Source organism: Chlorocebus sabaeus, chromosome 4 (genome assembly GCF_047675955.1).
Source record: "Chlorocebus sabaeus isolate Y175 chromosome 4, mChlSab1.0.hap1, whole genome shotgun sequence".
Classification (NCBI taxonomy): Eukaryota; Metazoa; Chordata; class Mammalia; order Primates; family Cercopithecidae; genus Chlorocebus; species Chlorocebus sabaeus.
In genome coordinates, this window is record NC_132907.1 from 29,981,661 (window position 1) to 29,998,085 (window position 16,425).

Here is a 16,425-nt window from a genome sequence, read left to right on the forward strand (position 1 = left end):
CAGAATAGCCTGGAGTACGATCAGAAGGCTTTTTAGTTGATGGGAGTTAAGCTGAATATTCAGGGGTATAGAGTTGGGAGTAGGGAAGAGAACAGGGAAGTTAGAGAAAGGATGCCTGAAAAGAGAAATGACTGCACAGAAACACAGAGTGGGTGATGAAAGCAGTGTGAGAGAAAAGGGTTTGTTTTTAAGAGTAAATGAAAGACTGATAGTGATAGGTACTAGGAAGGTTGGAATACAGAACTCTATACTATATCATCCTTCATAAGCAGAAAGAATGCCTTCTGAGAAATTTCTAGAAGAAAAAGCAGCCAACCACTAAAATATCAAAACTTCATGTAAGCCTCATTTCAACTGATCTTCTGACCTACACTCTTCTGTATCATTATATGTTTTTAAATAAAACAACCAGATATAATCACCTTGAGGGATAGCTTGTATATATTAACTGATATGCTTCCATTCCAAATGCTATTTTAAAGTTTCCTTCAGAATTCAACTTCATATAGGTTGCTCTTACCCCTCTCTTAGAATTTTGATTCTTATCTATCCACTCTTTGAAGTGACTCACTCAAATGGCTCTAAGAGGCTCTTAGGCATTTTTGGAGGCTGCCTGAAGATGTACATCTAAGCTGAGGACACTTTTAATCACATTTCTGCAATACTCTTTAACATGCCTGAGTCAAAGCTTAGGGGCAAGAAATGGTGCTGAGGGACTGGAGTACACATGTGGGGACTACCACCTCAGATAAAGCATTGTCCAAGGAAGCTGCTGTTGTCTTTCCCCAGACAGGAAACAATTCTGGGGTAAGCACAGGTTGAAAACTGCTGCTGTCACTGTCTCAAAAATTCTAATTGTGCACCATCTTTGCCACTGTCATCATCCTTTATTCAAGAGGAAAGATGATTTTTGCCCCATACTGTTTCTCCTATTTATTTCCCCAAGCGGGGTATGTGGGGTGTCTTTACTCTCACACTTGCATTCCCTTAGTTTACCAGACAGCCCACCTCTTCCCTTCCCTGGATGGGTTAACAATAAGTAAGAATAAATAACGTTAAATGAAATAGATGTCTGAGTAGCTATTGTGAACAAAATGAGAACAAGGAGCCTGTTCTTCCCAAAGGAATGGAACACCTCCCACTAATGAAAAGAGAACGTCCCAGCAGAAGAGCAGGCGGTATTCAGTCTCTTTCAGTTAACCTTTGGCAAATATTTCACACAATTTTTTTTGACACACCCATGAAAACCTCCCCTTTCTGCCCCCTCCCCACTTCCAACGCTCAGCTGTCTGAACTCTGCTAATCACAAGGGTGAGGTTCAACTGGTGAAAACATATTGCAGCAAGAGGAATTTACCCTTTGACCCTTTCCTTTTCTAGTATAAAATTTCCATTGTTGTAAAGCCAGCGTCAGTGAAACCCACCCAGTACTTATGGCAAAAGGAAGAAAAAAAAAGTTAAATTACCTTGGTGGAAAATGGCTCATCAGCAGCCTTTTCCGGAACTAATGAAGCCACAGCTTTCACATGTCCTATAATCTATGCTTGGGATCACCTGGGCTATTTGGACTTTAAATAGTTTTCTGTTTTTGCCCTCACTTGGCAAGTAGCTCTTGAAAGCATTGCTGCATACCGTGGATGGGGTCCAGCAGCCCTAACCCATCCTTTTGATGTATCAAAATGGTTGATTTGACTCCTACAGAATAATGCCTATTGAAAAAGATACATTTCTTGTACTTACTCTTGGACAAGTGGGTAACTGGCATCTTACTCAACTGACTTTATAGTACTTATGTTTAGATAGCATTACTTAAGAAAGATGGGGAAAATCTACCTACAAGGGACTGTGTTTTGTTTGATGAGACAATTGTGTTAGTACCTCGTATACTCCTAGGTTCTACTTTAGTCCTTTGACTAAGTAATTTTTTTTTTTTTTTTTTTTTTTGAGACGGAGTCTTGCTCTGTCACCCAGGCTGGAGTGCAGTGGCCGGATCTCAGCTCACTGCAAGCTCCGCTTCCCGGGTCTACGCCATTCTCCTGCCTCAGCCTCCCGAGTAGCTGGGACTACAGGCGCCCACCACCTCGCCCGGCTAGTTTTTTGTATTTTTTTAGTAGAGACGGGGTTTCACCGTGTTAGTCAGGCTGGTCTCGATCTGCTGACCTTGTGATCCGCCCGTCTCGGCCTCCCAAAGTGCTGGGATTACAGGCTTGAGCCACCGCGCCCGGCCTTGACTAAGTAATTTAAACCCGTTTCTCCAGGGAGAACTCAGTGTAACCCCGAAATGTTAATGTTTCTGTCCTTTACAGGTGAGGGCCAAATTTTTTTCCCTGGTTGGTTTCAAATACTTTTTCTGCAAAATATATTTTTGCTTCTTAAGCTGAAGCAAATGCATCTCTCATAAAAGTCACCTCTTATAGTCCACTGAGATGAAAACAAAAAACAGAAGGTCTGGTCGGATTTTAAATGATCATGAGATTCTAATTATATGAATAAAGAGGAAAAAATAGGCATTTACCCACATAAGGAGAAATAATGAGAAACAATTTTACTAAAGAATAGACCACTAGTCTTCTAAATTTTATAATATCTTCTACCCTGCTACCTAAAGGTTTATTATGAGAAAGAATGAGATGAATTTTGATGTTTATAACTATTCTTTGATCTAAAAAATATAGTATTGAACTAAGTATCCCAATTTCTAATTATTACTAATAGATTTTACTGCACACTCAAAAGTTATGCAAAAACATACTCTTTGTGTGGGTATAGGCCAATGATTATCTCTGGAGAATGCTCCGAAGCATTCATAATTAAGTTAATGTCTATATATTACATAACACACATGTCTATACATGCATAACCATGGCTCATCTTGCTTTTCTAGAAATTTTTATCTTTTATTTTATTTTTTTTATTATTTTATTTTATTTTTATTTTTTACATAGCTAAATAAAACAGAGGACTTCAGATGGACAAACACATTGATAGTAGTCCCCCCTTATCCACAGGGGACATGTTCCAAGACCCCCAGTGGATACCTGAAACTGCAGATAGTACTGAACCTTATATATATTATATACTTTTTTCCTATCTATACAAACCTATAATAAAGTTTAATTTATAAATTTATAAATTAGGCACAGTAAGAGATTAACAATAATAATAAAATTACAATACTATAACAGCATACTGTAATAAGAGTTCTGTGAATGTAACATCTCTTTCTAAACATCTTACTGTACTGTACTCATCTATTTTCAGACTTCAGTTGATCACTGGCAACTGAAACTGTGGAAAATGAAACTGCGGATTAGGAAGGGATACTGTATTTATCAGTAGGGTAAAGAGGGAAAAATGAGGCCTTTTAGGCCTCAAGAAAGCAGAAGGAATAAGTAAATATAAAAACAAACTGAGGACTTCTCTGCTTGAACATCTCTGACATAAGGTCACAAGGACTTGCTAGGTTCTACTTAAATGAACCAGGTTTAAGTGGCATTCCTGTGCCTTTACTATTTTTACAAGCAATTTTTAAACATTTAATTTTATAATCACCTGTAAGAAGTACAATATTTGCAGAGACCAGAATTGAGACTCTGGCTGTAGACATGTAATATTTGTGGCTGGATCTGCAGGGTTCAGGCCTGGTGTATTCACTGAGTAACAAATTTGACAGCAATGTAGTTTTCAGTCATTCACTGTCTTGAAAATCTGGTTAATTTTCAGTCATTCAGTCTCTTGAAAATATTGTATAAAATCTCTATACCTCTGTTACTATAAGATAAAATATCCTTGGCTAAAATAGTGAATTTTGAGGTATAATTTTTCTAAAATGATTTCTTGCCTAAGTAAATGTCATTATGTGTTTACCTTTACACATAACTGCACATTGTTCTACAGAAGGTTAGTCTTTTTGCATGTATCTTTCAGAGCTTTCTTTTTAGTAGGAAACTGCCATCAGGATTTGTGTGTACCTCTTAGCACTTAAGTTTCCTCACCTATAAAATGGATTTGTAACAGTACTCAATTCATGGAGTTTCTATGAGGATTAGGTAATTACATGCCAAGGATTTAGAACACTACTTGACACAATAAATATTAGTGCTGCTTTGTCTTCTTATCCTCCTTTTTTTCCCTTTTTTTTTGAAACGGAGTCTCGCTCTGTCACCCAGGCTGGAGTGTAGTGGCACAGTCTCAGCTCACTGCAGCCTCTGCCTCCTGGGTTCAAGCAGTTCTCTTACTCCCAAATAGCTAGGACTACACGCACGTGCCACCACACCTGGCTAATTTTTTTTTTTTTTTTTTTTTTTTTTTGGTATTTTTAGTACAGACAGGGTTTCACTATGTTGGCCAGGCTGGTCTCAAACTCCTGACCTCATGATCCACCCACCTTGGCCTCCCAAAGTGCTGGGATTCACAGGCGTGAGGCACTGTGCCCAGCCTTATCCTTCTTATTATCAATCATATCTGGTTTGGTTTTGGTTTGAGTTTCCTTGGGACTTCTCAGACAGAGGTGAATGAATTGTGTGTCTTCGCATTCTTTGTCTCCCCTAATTGTAAGTACGACCTGGCATATGATTTTAGGAAAGGCAGCTAGATTTTACTACATTCTTAATAACAGAAGCTTCTTGCCACTGGAAAAAGTTATTAGAATAAACAAGAGATGTATGTCCCAGAATTTAATATACATACACATGATTTTAAAATGTGAAGGAGTCAGGGGAGTGGCACAAGTGCATTTTTCAATGAATGCTCCTGTTAGAAAACTAATCATAGCCTCGAAATACAAAAACTGAGTTCCCTATACATCCTGTATGTTTTTGCATAACATATGGATGAAGTGGCCTTGTATCCTCTTATACTTCACCTCAACTTATTCTTATAATAATTTGTATTTACCATGTATTGTCATGAGTTTGTTTCTGCCAACACTAAGAGCAGCCTGTGAATACAATAACAACAGAGAAATGGATAACAAGTAGGCCCTAAAGTACGGGTCACAAGGCCTACGATTTCGTTCCAGCTTTACCATTTGCTGTTTACCCTTAATGAAGTTCCTCATCTATAATAATTCCTAAACATTTGTTTAATAATGTTTAATATTATATTGAAAGCAGTATAGTAGTGTTACTGTTACCAGTGATAATATTAAGCTTTAAGAGAGTGGCAGAAATCCTCTAAGTCTTCAGTTTGAACAGTGGAGGAGACTTGGCATGAAGTGAAGAGGATTAAAACAAGTGGAACAAGTTCAAGAGATAGAAATGGACTCGACACAAGTGAGGCAAGCTCAAAGACTTGGATTAGGGCTTTATTTATTCTACAGAAATTACTGCATGCCTTGGTTTCTTGAAATATAAGTGATTGTTGTATTAAATTAGACAATACATACAAAGTACATAGTACAGTGTCTGACATCCAGAAAACACTTAGTAAGAATTAGTATTAGAATGGCTCCACCATTTAATATATGTGTGACTTTTTACCAGTCACTCTAAGTTTGCTTTCTCATTTTAAAAACAGAATAATAGGGCCGGGCGCGGTGGCTCAAGCCTGTAATCCCAGCACTTTGGGAGGCCGAGGCGGGCGGATCACGAGGTAAGGAGATCGAGACCATCGTGGCTAACGCGGTGAAACCCCATCTCTACTAAAAAATACAAAAAACTAGCCGGGCGAGGTAGTGGGCGCCTGTAGTCCCAGCTACTCGGGAGGCTGAGGCAGGAGAATGGCGTAAACCTGGGAGGCGGAGCTTGCAGTGAGCTGAGATCCAGCCACTGCACTCCAGCCTGGGCGACAGAGCAAGACTCCACCTTTAAAAAAAAAAAACAAAACAAAAAACAGAATAATAATTGCCACCTCATAGGAGAGTTGTAAGCACTATGTAAATTATAGCATTTAGCACACTTGGTATATACAGTATTTATTAAATGATAGATGCTATTAGCAGCAGTAGTAGTTACTGTAGCTGCAAAAGCAACACTATTCGCTTTGTGCCTGACACTGGGCTAGTACTGGAGAATATTAGAAATTATTTTATATGACTGACATATAGAGAGATGAACTTCAAGAGGTAAGTAGAGCCTTACTACTGTGGTGTACTAAGCATATATAGAGTTTGAATTTTTATCTTGAAGGCAATAGTAAGCCATTAAGGGATTTTTTTTCAATCAAAATGCAGTATAACTGGATTTGTGTTTTAGAAAGATCCCTCTCACTAAAGTTTAGGGAGTGGATTTGAGTGAAGCAAGAGGAAGAAACAGGAGACCTACTAGAAAGCCATTACAAAATTTTATATGGGAAATGATGTTTGTCTGAAGTAAGCTTAGTGGCAGTAGAGATGGAGAGAAATCAACAGGTGTGAGAGAGATTTCGGAATTGGATTAATAAGACCTAGTGACAGATTGTAAGGGTAGAGTGAGGCAGCACCAGGTTATGAGGATATTGATTAGGCTGTGAAGAGGAATAAAAGGGATCAGGAATTTCTCTCTTGATCTTCCCTCCCTAACTAAAGCCTCTTCTCGAGCTACACTGGAAAAAATTGTGTTATCCTCCTTCAAAATGCATCTTAATGAAACCTTTTCTAAGTTGGAGGAAATGCATTCTGTGATTATATTCATTGTAATAAAGTTTGCATTGAATCATTGATTTTCATCTGAAAAAATTATTAATATTTTTCTCTCTTTCTATGACATATTCTAGGCTCAAAGATTGCCCCTAACAAAATCCGTGTGTGTACATGTGTACGGTGTTCACCTAGATCTCCCCATCCACAACTAGTACATCTTGATTTACCTAATGGTAAATCAGAACTGTCACCTTTCCAGATAAAGAAGAGCATATATTTATCAAGCGTTTACTCAGAGTCCTCAGCTGGCTCCTGGGGGGTGTGTGTGTGTATGTGTGTGTGCACACGCATGTGTGTGTTTTCATGCACACAAGCATGCAAAGATGAAACAAATGGAGTAATTTAAAGGAGCTTATAGTCTAGTAGAGATGAAAAGACATGTAAATACATAGTTATAAAACAGGCTGATGGTGTTAGGGGCACGATAATTTATGTGTTCTACATCCACTTATATGATGCTTTTAACATTAACCTGTGTTTCCATGTCTGTCTCCTAAATAAGACTCTGAGCTCCTTTAGGGTAGAGACTATTTAATTCATTTTTTTTTCTGAAGATGGAGAGGATTCGTTTTCTTTTTTATGCAAGTAGCCTAAATGACACAAGACCAGTATCCACATTCATTTCCACACAGTCCTAATTCATGACAGATGTACTTGTTTTCTGCCGTGTAGCCTCTTTCCTAATTAACAGAACCACATCCTATTCCTAACTTATTACTATTAATGACAGCACAGGCAGCAAACTTCAAGGTGACTTGTTTGGGCACTGCTTTTTCTTTTGTTTTGGCTAACATTTTACTCGTATCGTTTATGAGCCCCCACCAGTCCTCAGTCCTTAATCTTATTTCAAAAACTGTGGTCATGGGAGGCTCAGATGGGTCATAACACACATCAGGTTGGTCATTTCCTGGGCTACATACCTTGTATAGAATAGCATTATACAAATAAGTTCTTTTTAGAGTCCCAGTACACTTATAATAACCATAAAATAATAGGACTATAGCAACTTTTTGTCCTACCTCAGTGACTTGATGTATACACTGGGAACAGCCGTCAGTCTGAGAAAGGTCAGTTGTAGTCCTTACCCTACAAGTCCAAATTTTAAGGAACATGAGTTCCACGATGAGTTTCCTCATGCTTCAGCCATGCGTGGACCAGTCAGCTTCCGGGTGTGACTGCAGCAGGGCTTGTCATCTTTTTCAGAGTCACTTTGCAGGGGTTGGCAAAGTGCTCCCGTCCACGTACAGCTCACAGTCTGTGATGTTCAAGGATGGTCTCAGAGGTTGGGCCTGCTAGAGTAAACTGAGTTCAACACCTCTACACAGTTACGTTCAACTGGGCTTTCTGATACTGGGAGCAAGGTGGTGGGGTTTAGGGTGTTGCAAACTTCAGTGGTTATGTGGGGATTTTCACATAGCAAGCTTTGGTACTTGGTTAATCTAGCATTTGTTAACCAATGATGTCCTTTGGTAGTCATTAAAGTTACCACAGTATGGGGGGCCTTTATATTCAGGTTTTGCTCAAATGTTCGTTTATCTGCTTCTTACTTGTGCTAACAGGGACCTTGCTGCCAGGGCCCTTAGACATGGGGGCCAGCCTTTGGAAACCCCGTCTAGTTGTTCTGAGAGATAGGCCGCTGGCCTTCGCCAGGGCCCCACAGTCTGGGTTAAAACTCCAACTGCCATTTTTTTCTCTTTCTGACACATAGGGTGTAAAGGGTTTTGTCAGGTCAGGTAGCCCCAGGGCTGGGGCCAACATGAGTTTTTCTTTTAACTCATGAAAAGCTTGTTGCTGTTGGTTGTAATAGATGTAGTTTATCCAATCTACATTTTTATTAACTGTCACCCACCAAAATATTGACTCAAATCCTGCCTCTATTTGATTTCAAGCTTTAAATTGATCTAGTGTTCCCCATGGGACTCCATAGACGTGAGAGTTGAAAGACCCATAAGAGGCTTCTCTCGCTTTACAATGTCTTATTTTTCCTCCCTCTGGTTGATGAAATGCCAGGGTGAAAGGGATAGCCAACTGGACTAAAGTACAAGTGCCACTCCAGTTATTCAGCAGAGCACCCAGTAAAGGTCCACCACAATACCACCACACATCTGCTCGAGGATGAACAAGGGCTGACTGATTGATAAGCTCTTGAAAATTCTTAAGCTCACTGCATCCCTTCAGGTCTCCAAGGAACATTAAGTTTCCTCCCTGTCGTGAGAGACATGAAGTGAACTTAGTGTTGGGAGATGGAGGCTGGATGACCCTCGAGGGCTGACCCGCAGGGTGCCGGACTTTGGGATATAGCAGAGAGAGCTTGGCACTACTTATTACTCCAGGCTATAGAATCCTGGAAGAGAGCTACCATGCAGCCCACGCCTGGTCTACTGAAGGACCACCTTAGTGGAAAGGGGACAATCTGGGCCTCTGGCCTGCTATGTGCACAAGCATAACAATTGCTTTTGTTTAACATGCAGATGGAATATTTGATCCATTCCAACCAGGCATTTGCATCTTGGTATCCTGTTTTAATTGCCAAAGTTTGTTTTAAGTCTTTAACTTTTATGATCCTCTAGTAAAACGAATATACGATTTTAGGAAATTACAAAAACTGGTTGGGGTAGTGCATCCTTGCTCTTTAGTGGTCCACAGAACGTTGGACCAACTATGGCATGAAAGCTCTATATTGGGGGGCAAGACTCCTGGTTGACACTGGAGTCTTTATTGAAATTTACCCAGATTAAATGGTCCTAATTTACTAATGCCCAGTCTGAGGAGAGACAGGAGGGACAGAGGTACTTTTCTGAAGTCGAGAGCTTTCTTTGACTTGGCAAGTCCCCACAGGGTATAACAAGGCAAGCGTTAAATGCAATAGTTTGAGGCAAAATTGACTTGGTTATGTTAATAACTAAATGGTCAGCAATAGAGCGAGGGAAGAAGAAAGAGTAATAGAATAGATGAAAGCGTTAAATTTTTCTTAGCTTTAATTTGGTAGGATTTTCCCCTGGGACTGTGGCCCATGACTCTGTAGGGGGTGGCACTTTGTCTCAGGTGTGGTGAGTCCATCCCTTTTCTGCTCTATGAATGGCAGTCTTGGTGGTTAGCAGCACAAGGTAGCGTCCTTCCTAGGCTGGCTCGAGTTTTTCTTCTTTCCAACCTTTGATGAGAAGGTGATCTTCAGGCTGGTGCTGGTTTACTGGAAATTCTAGGGGTGGTACCTATTCTAAAAGACTTTTAGTTTTGAGGGACAGGAAAGTGGAAGATAAACCAAGTATATAATTTCTAAGAAACTGACCTTTGTTTTAAATGTGGGGACATCAGCAGTGGACTTTATAGTCCTTGGTGCCTTTCTACTGAGAAATTTCCTTTAGCATCTATTTTTATTAGTTTTTAGACAAAAGAAGCCAAACACCATTTTATATTTGACAATGCTTCCTGTATGATTTTTATACCAGATAATCTAAATTTTACCTTTATATTAGTGTGCTATTAATGTTAAACTTAGTTTTAATAAAACTTTGTAGACATTTATTCAATTTTTAATGTTGGGCCATAAGGTAAGATTTTTATAGACTCTTTTTAACCTTTTATAATTTTTATTAAAGAGCAGGTTAGTGCTTTAAGAAAAACTCGTGTTTTTACTTTAATGTCCAATTCACAGAAAAACTGGTTGATACCCGTTTAACTTTAGCCAGTATGTTTACACACAGATTTTTATTTACAATTAATGTTTTAAAACTTGATTAAACCTTCAAAACAATATATATTTTTAACCTTTTAATGTAGGTAAAAATTTACATTCTTATGCCTCCTTATAATCCTTTTACCAAAGGTATATTTTACTTTCCTTATACACCTTGCACATAAACTGTTTTTTTTCAATAGTTTTACATTCAGGAGGCCTAGTTACTTTTAAATTATATGACATTTCTTGCATAAATTCTATTTTTTAATAACTTTTTTTCTTTCACAACTTTCGCAGACAATTATTCGATATGCCTCAACTTTCTGACTTATTACAAACATTTCTTTCTTTAAACAACCAGTTAATTTATTTCAGGACAAGAATTTACCATATAACACTCTTTTTACATAAATTCTGCCCCCCCTTTTTTTTCCAAGATGATAACCATTCTTTTCCAAAGTGAACTTCTTTTATGTCTGTGGACTAGACTGTCTAAGGCCACAAGATTAGAAGCTACTATAATACATGTTACACTGTTAACTTTTGGCAAACTTTACTTTTGTTGAAAGCCTTATAAGTTTGGGATTTCGATTATCCTTTGCTATTAATAAGACCTTGTTTAATCCAAATTAACTTAGAATTGGGATAGATGGCTTTTTTTTTCTCCTTCAATTACCTGGGAGGAACCATCCATCCTCCTGTCCTGAAGGGAGTTCCTCCTAGGTCTGGTCGGACCTTTGTCTGGTAATTAAGATTTAGATCCCCTCTTAGGAAACCTGCTGGGTTAAGGGAATTTTCAGTGGTTAATGTTAAATCATCCTTTTTTTTTTTCCTTAGGATACTTCTGAACTGGTGAGGTGTGCTCACAATGAGGTTTCCTCTAAAAGTTATTTTTTTTACTTTCTTCCGTTAGCAAAGCAGTTGCTGCCAGAGATTGAATGCATCTGGGCTATCCACAGGTTACTGGGTTAAGGATTTTTGATAGGAAGGCCTCAGTGCTTTCGGGATAAGCCCTTGTTTACACTGAAAACAAAGTGGTATTAGAGTGTTACAGGGTTACAGAGAATACCTTTAATTATCAATTGTAGGTTTTAAATTTACCTTGGCTTTTAAAGGAATAGGGTACACTGGGTTTTTTTTCTTAACTACTTGTATATTTCTCTATTTCTCTCTTTGACTTTCTGTCTTTCTCTCTTTGACTTTGCATTTGCCTTTGTCTCTTCCTCTCTCTCTGCCTGTCTCTCTCTCTCTCTTCTTGACTCCCTGTTTGTCTCTCTGTCTCTTCCTCTCTGTCTTTTCCTCTCTCTCTCTTTGCCCCTTTTTCTCTCTCTTTCCTCTCTGTCTCTCTGCTGGTGTCTTTCCTTGCCTCTGCCAGCCACTTATGCTGCTGTTCTCTCAACCACTGGTTGGGGGGCAGGGGGTAGGGTCTAAAACCAGCTGTAACCAAGGGTTTATGTACGGGAACTGGTCTGGGTGCCCTGGCTTACAGGTTACCTTGTGCCATACCTTTGAAACAAGGGACCTGTCCAGGCTTCCTTCTGATGGCCAACCCACCTCTAATGCTGGCCAGTGTATTTCACACAAAGTTCTAAGTTTTCCTGGTGTCATAGTAACACCATAATCTCCCTTAAATCCTTTCTTGAAATTTTTCAACATAGTTCCTAGTGGAGTGGGCTTACTTTGTGCCTGACCCATGCTTCTTCGAGACAAAACACCACGCTAACACCACACACACACCACGAAACAAAGAACAGATAAAAAGGGCACACACATACTTTTATAGTTTACACAAAACCAGAATCAAAACCAAAATCAGAGTATCCAGAAATCCAAGCCAGGTCAAAACCAAAGTATCAAGCAATCAAAGTCAAGTCAAAAACAAAAACCAAAGTGCCAGTACAGGCACACTGTGGGTGATCAGGCCATGCTTCCCCTCAAATGGAGTGGCCAAGTTCCAAAGACTAGTCTTACCAAGTTTCAGATGTCCAGACTCCAAGTGCCAGTTCCTTCCTGGTGTTCAGCCACTGCATTGATCCTCCATGGGAGCCTGCCACACACTGCTCTGGTGAGGCGTTCCACTCGGGCAATTGCCTACCCAGGAGCATGCTCAGGATCCGCATCACTCAAGCTGGCCAGAGTCCCCCATAGGGATGCTCCACAGGGCAGGCCTAAGCTGCCTAAGGGGCTGCCTCAACCATCTGACCATCTGTTAATCACCTCACTTCCTGGTCAGGGAACCAAGAAATGTAGCAGAACAAGCTGCAGACAAAACCCCTCAGACACCGAGTTAAAGAAGGAAGGACTTTATTTGGCTGGGACCTTCAGCAAGACTCACGTCTCCAACCAAGCGCCTGTTTCATTCATTTTTGTATCTCCCCAGTCTAGTGTAGTTCCTGTAGGAGATCTGGAAATGTTTTTTGCATGAAAGGTATATATACAGTGCTTCCAAATGTTGTGGGGAAGGTCCTCCCTTGATTGAGGGGAAGTATAGATTTTTTTTTTTTTTTTGAGACAGAGTCTTGCTCTGTTTGCAGGCTAGAGTGCAGTGACGCAATCTTGGCTCACTGCAACCTCCATCTCCTGGTTCAAGTGCTTCTCCTGCCTCAGCCCCCCAAGTAGCTGGGGCTACAGACACGCACCACCACACCCAGCTAATTTTTGTATTTTTAGTAGAGACAGGGTTTCACCATGTTGGCCAGGATGGTCTTGATCTCTTGACCTCGTGATCTGCCCACCTCGGCCTCCCAAAGTGCTGGGATTACAGGCATGAGCCACCGTGCCTGGCCTGAAGTACAGATTTTTAAGGAAGGGTCCAGATATACAGGGGAGAAAGCTGGAAGACTCAAGTCAGCTACTATGTTAAATAGATGACTTCTAGAAACACCTGGAGATGAGGTACATAAGATTTGTGACATAGGGAAAAACATCCTTCCCTCAGTATGAAGAACAAACAGAACCAATTCTAAAGAACAACTTCCTTAGATTTGTAACTGATGTATGGGGAAAAGTTAAGAGATTTTCTGTACAAGAAACCTTCACCTGTGACCAAGTATTCTTAGCGACTCGGCATAAGAATAGTTTATCTAAATCAACCCTGAACTTGCTTTACAGAGACAAGTTCTTGTGGTCTACTAATAACATACAAATTCCTTTTAGAAGACCACACCCACCAAGTAGGAAACCAAGGATTCCACATTCCAAAAATTAGCAGAATCTTATCACAGCTGATGAGGCCAAGGATAGAGAGGAATAGAGGAATCAACCTATCCCCAACAGAGCAAGAAAATGAGTTAGCCAAGAAAAGCAAATGTTGGATTTAGCTCTTCAAACCCTTAAGACAAAGATAAAAGTACCTCTGCTTAAAAACCTTTAAGGAACTTTGTATCTGAGAGACTGCCTAGAACTTAGTATGTGTATATTCTATACTAAAACACACATTTACTTGAAGAAAGACTTTCCTCAAATTTTCCTCTGTCTTTAAACTGTCGTGATTCAATACTATTTTATTTCCAGTGTACTCCAAAATGTGGTCCAGGATTCAAGCATCGGATTGTTCTCTGCAAGAGCAGTGACCTGTCTAAGACATTCCCAGCTGCACAATGTCCAGAGGAAAGCAAACCTCCTGTCCGCATCCGCTGCAGTTTGGGCCGCTGCCCTCCTCCTCGCTGGGTCACAGGAGACTGGGGCCAGGTAAGGCGTTTGTACTGTGGACTCCTGCTGAAATAGCACCTTGAGACACAAACCTGAGGCTCCTTGTGTGATCATTGTAAGGGCTTGAGAGATGAGTAAGAATTAACACGTAGAAGTCTAGGTATGAGGCATGAGTGTGAAACTGCAGAAACCACAGCCGCCACATGTGGACACATACAGAGTGTGCCAGTGATTCTCCCACACCCACACACTTCCAACTTCAGATTCTATTCTTCAGATCCATTGTAGATTAAAATTAAAAGAGAAATAGAATAACCAGTAGAGATTTGAACAAGCTACCGAAACTTTGGATTCTAGTCCCGGCTCTCTCAGCTGTTAAAGGAATAAATCAGTTAACACCAGTGTCTTCATTTTCCCACTTGCAAAATAGAGATAATTACTCTTAAACTCACAAAAAAGTTGTGGGGTTTTTAATTAGTTTGATACTGTGATTGACAATCCTTGAAATATTAATACTTATTCATTAATTGATTTGTTTTTATCTGATGGATGCTATGAATTGGGAAAAAAGTATATATGAATTTTGGTATGTATTTTTATATTAGACTCATTTCCACCTTAAGTTCCAATTCTTATTTTTTTCTGTCGTTCTGCTTTTAAATTGTGTTATCTTTCTGTAGGCCACCTTAAATTCTATAAAAACAAGTCGGTTCTCAGCACAATATTAAAATTTTGTGAAGTAATATGTTAATTAGCTAGATTTAGTCACTCCACAGTGGTTATATACTTCAAAATATCATGTCATACATGATAAACAGACATAATTTTTTTTGCCAAATAAAAAAATTCTTAATAAAAAAGACCAAGTTGGTATATTTAGATAGAAGGAAAATTAAGTATTAGTCTTCTAAATGTCAAAGAGGAAATCTATTAGGTTACATTTTTAAAAATGACCCAGAAAGTACATATCTAACCAATCAATGCCCTTACCCTGTAGTTTCATAACTGACCTTGTAGCAAGTCATTTTCTAATATTTGAGACTCAAATAAATCATAATGACATATTGTGATTTATGCCAATATGATTTTGTTTGTGCTCTGGGTCTGCCTTTACTTATTAAAAATGGCATTTCATATAAGTAGCTGCCAAAACTCTGGCCAAAATTCAATACTGCCAGAGTACAGTAACATCTAGACACCTCTTTCGTTTCATTTGGGAGAGGGCAAAGATTTTCAGTACCCATGAAGGTAATTAAGTATACTTGCTCTGTGCTCAGCACTTTGAGGAGACAGAAGAAATATAATCATAAAATTAGTAATGCTTGGCATCTCTATAGCAGTATTTAGTTTAATTTACAAAATGCTCAAGTAGAATACACATGACAGTGTTAAGCACTGTATGCAGTTAAGTGTCAAATTATGTTTCACTATAGAAGTGTGACAGCTTCACAACACATGATTGATATGATGCTATTAAAGAATCAGAGCAGACCTGCTACATGATTTTTATTTTAAACCAGGCAGGCATTTCCTTCTCTATATATTCTTTGTTGCAATCTACTGTATAAAAGTCAGTTGGAAGTTTTTGTGTTTTAGTAATTTTGCCAAATTTACCATTGTCAATTTGAGATTATTCTTTTAAATGTTGTCAAGTCCTTTTCTTCCCATTTACAATTTCAATTCAGTTTCCTAAAATTCAAAATAACCAGTGAAAATACATTTTCAAAGATGCTTTAATATATTAGAGTACATTTATTTCTCATTCTGTATGAAAACTTTTTTTTTTTTTTGGAGATGGAGTCTCACTCTGTCGCCTAGGCTGGAGTGCAGTGGCACGATCTCAGCTCACTGCAAGCTCCACCTCCCAGGTTCATGCCATTCTCCTGCCTCAGCCTCCCAAGAAGCTGGGACTGCAGGCGCCCCCCACCTCGCCCGGCTAATTTTTTGTATTTTTAGTAGAGATGGGTTTTCACTGTGTTAGCCAGGATGGTCTCGATATCCTGACCTCGTGATCCGCCCGCCTCAGCCTCCCAAAGTGCTGGGATTACAGGTGTGAGCATCCACACCTGTCCGAAAACATTTTTTTAAGGCTCTTCATGAATATCCTTACAAGTCCCGTGGGTACTTTCAGAGTTTTTGCAAACAAATCCAACAGGGCTTCAATTTTTTGACCCTGTAAACATCACCATCCCCTGTGTTGGCACCAGTTACTTCCTCATGCCTTTGATCCCACATTTCATAGGCTTTCTGGTATTCTCGATGGCAGGCCCATAGACTAACCCAGCTTCATTCTTCAGCCTCAGCAGCTGATCAGTCCCAAATGAAACTAAGCCCCTCGGACAGTAACTTCAGTCCTGAAGAGACTGAATCCCAGAGTAGATGCAAAAGGAGAGGGAGACACGCTCATTTGAGAACACAAGACTGCTTCTCAGGTTTGTGTGGCTTGCAATCCCTTAGAAAACCTGAGGGACTTATTT

The 16,425-nt window shown here is 39.5% G+C and overlaps 1 protein-coding gene across 8 annotated transcripts in view; it reads left to right on the forward strand.

Moving 5' to 3' along the window:
* ADAMTS6 (ADAM metallopeptidase with thrombospondin type 1 motif 6) overlaps positions 1–16,425 on the forward strand; it is a 333,405-nt gene that overhangs the window by 300,075 nt on the left and 16,905 nt on the right. For all 8 annotated transcript variants that reach the window (XR_005234665.2, XM_037982239.2, XM_037982240.2 and 5 more), the window contains one exon: positions 13,811–13,987. Coding sequence is in view for 7 of the 8 variants with exons in the window: in XM_037982239.2 (XP_037838167.2) it covers positions 13,811–13,987 (177 nt within the window). In the remaining variant the exon portion in view is untranslated. The remainder of the gene's footprint in view (positions 1–13,810; positions 13,988–16,425) is intronic.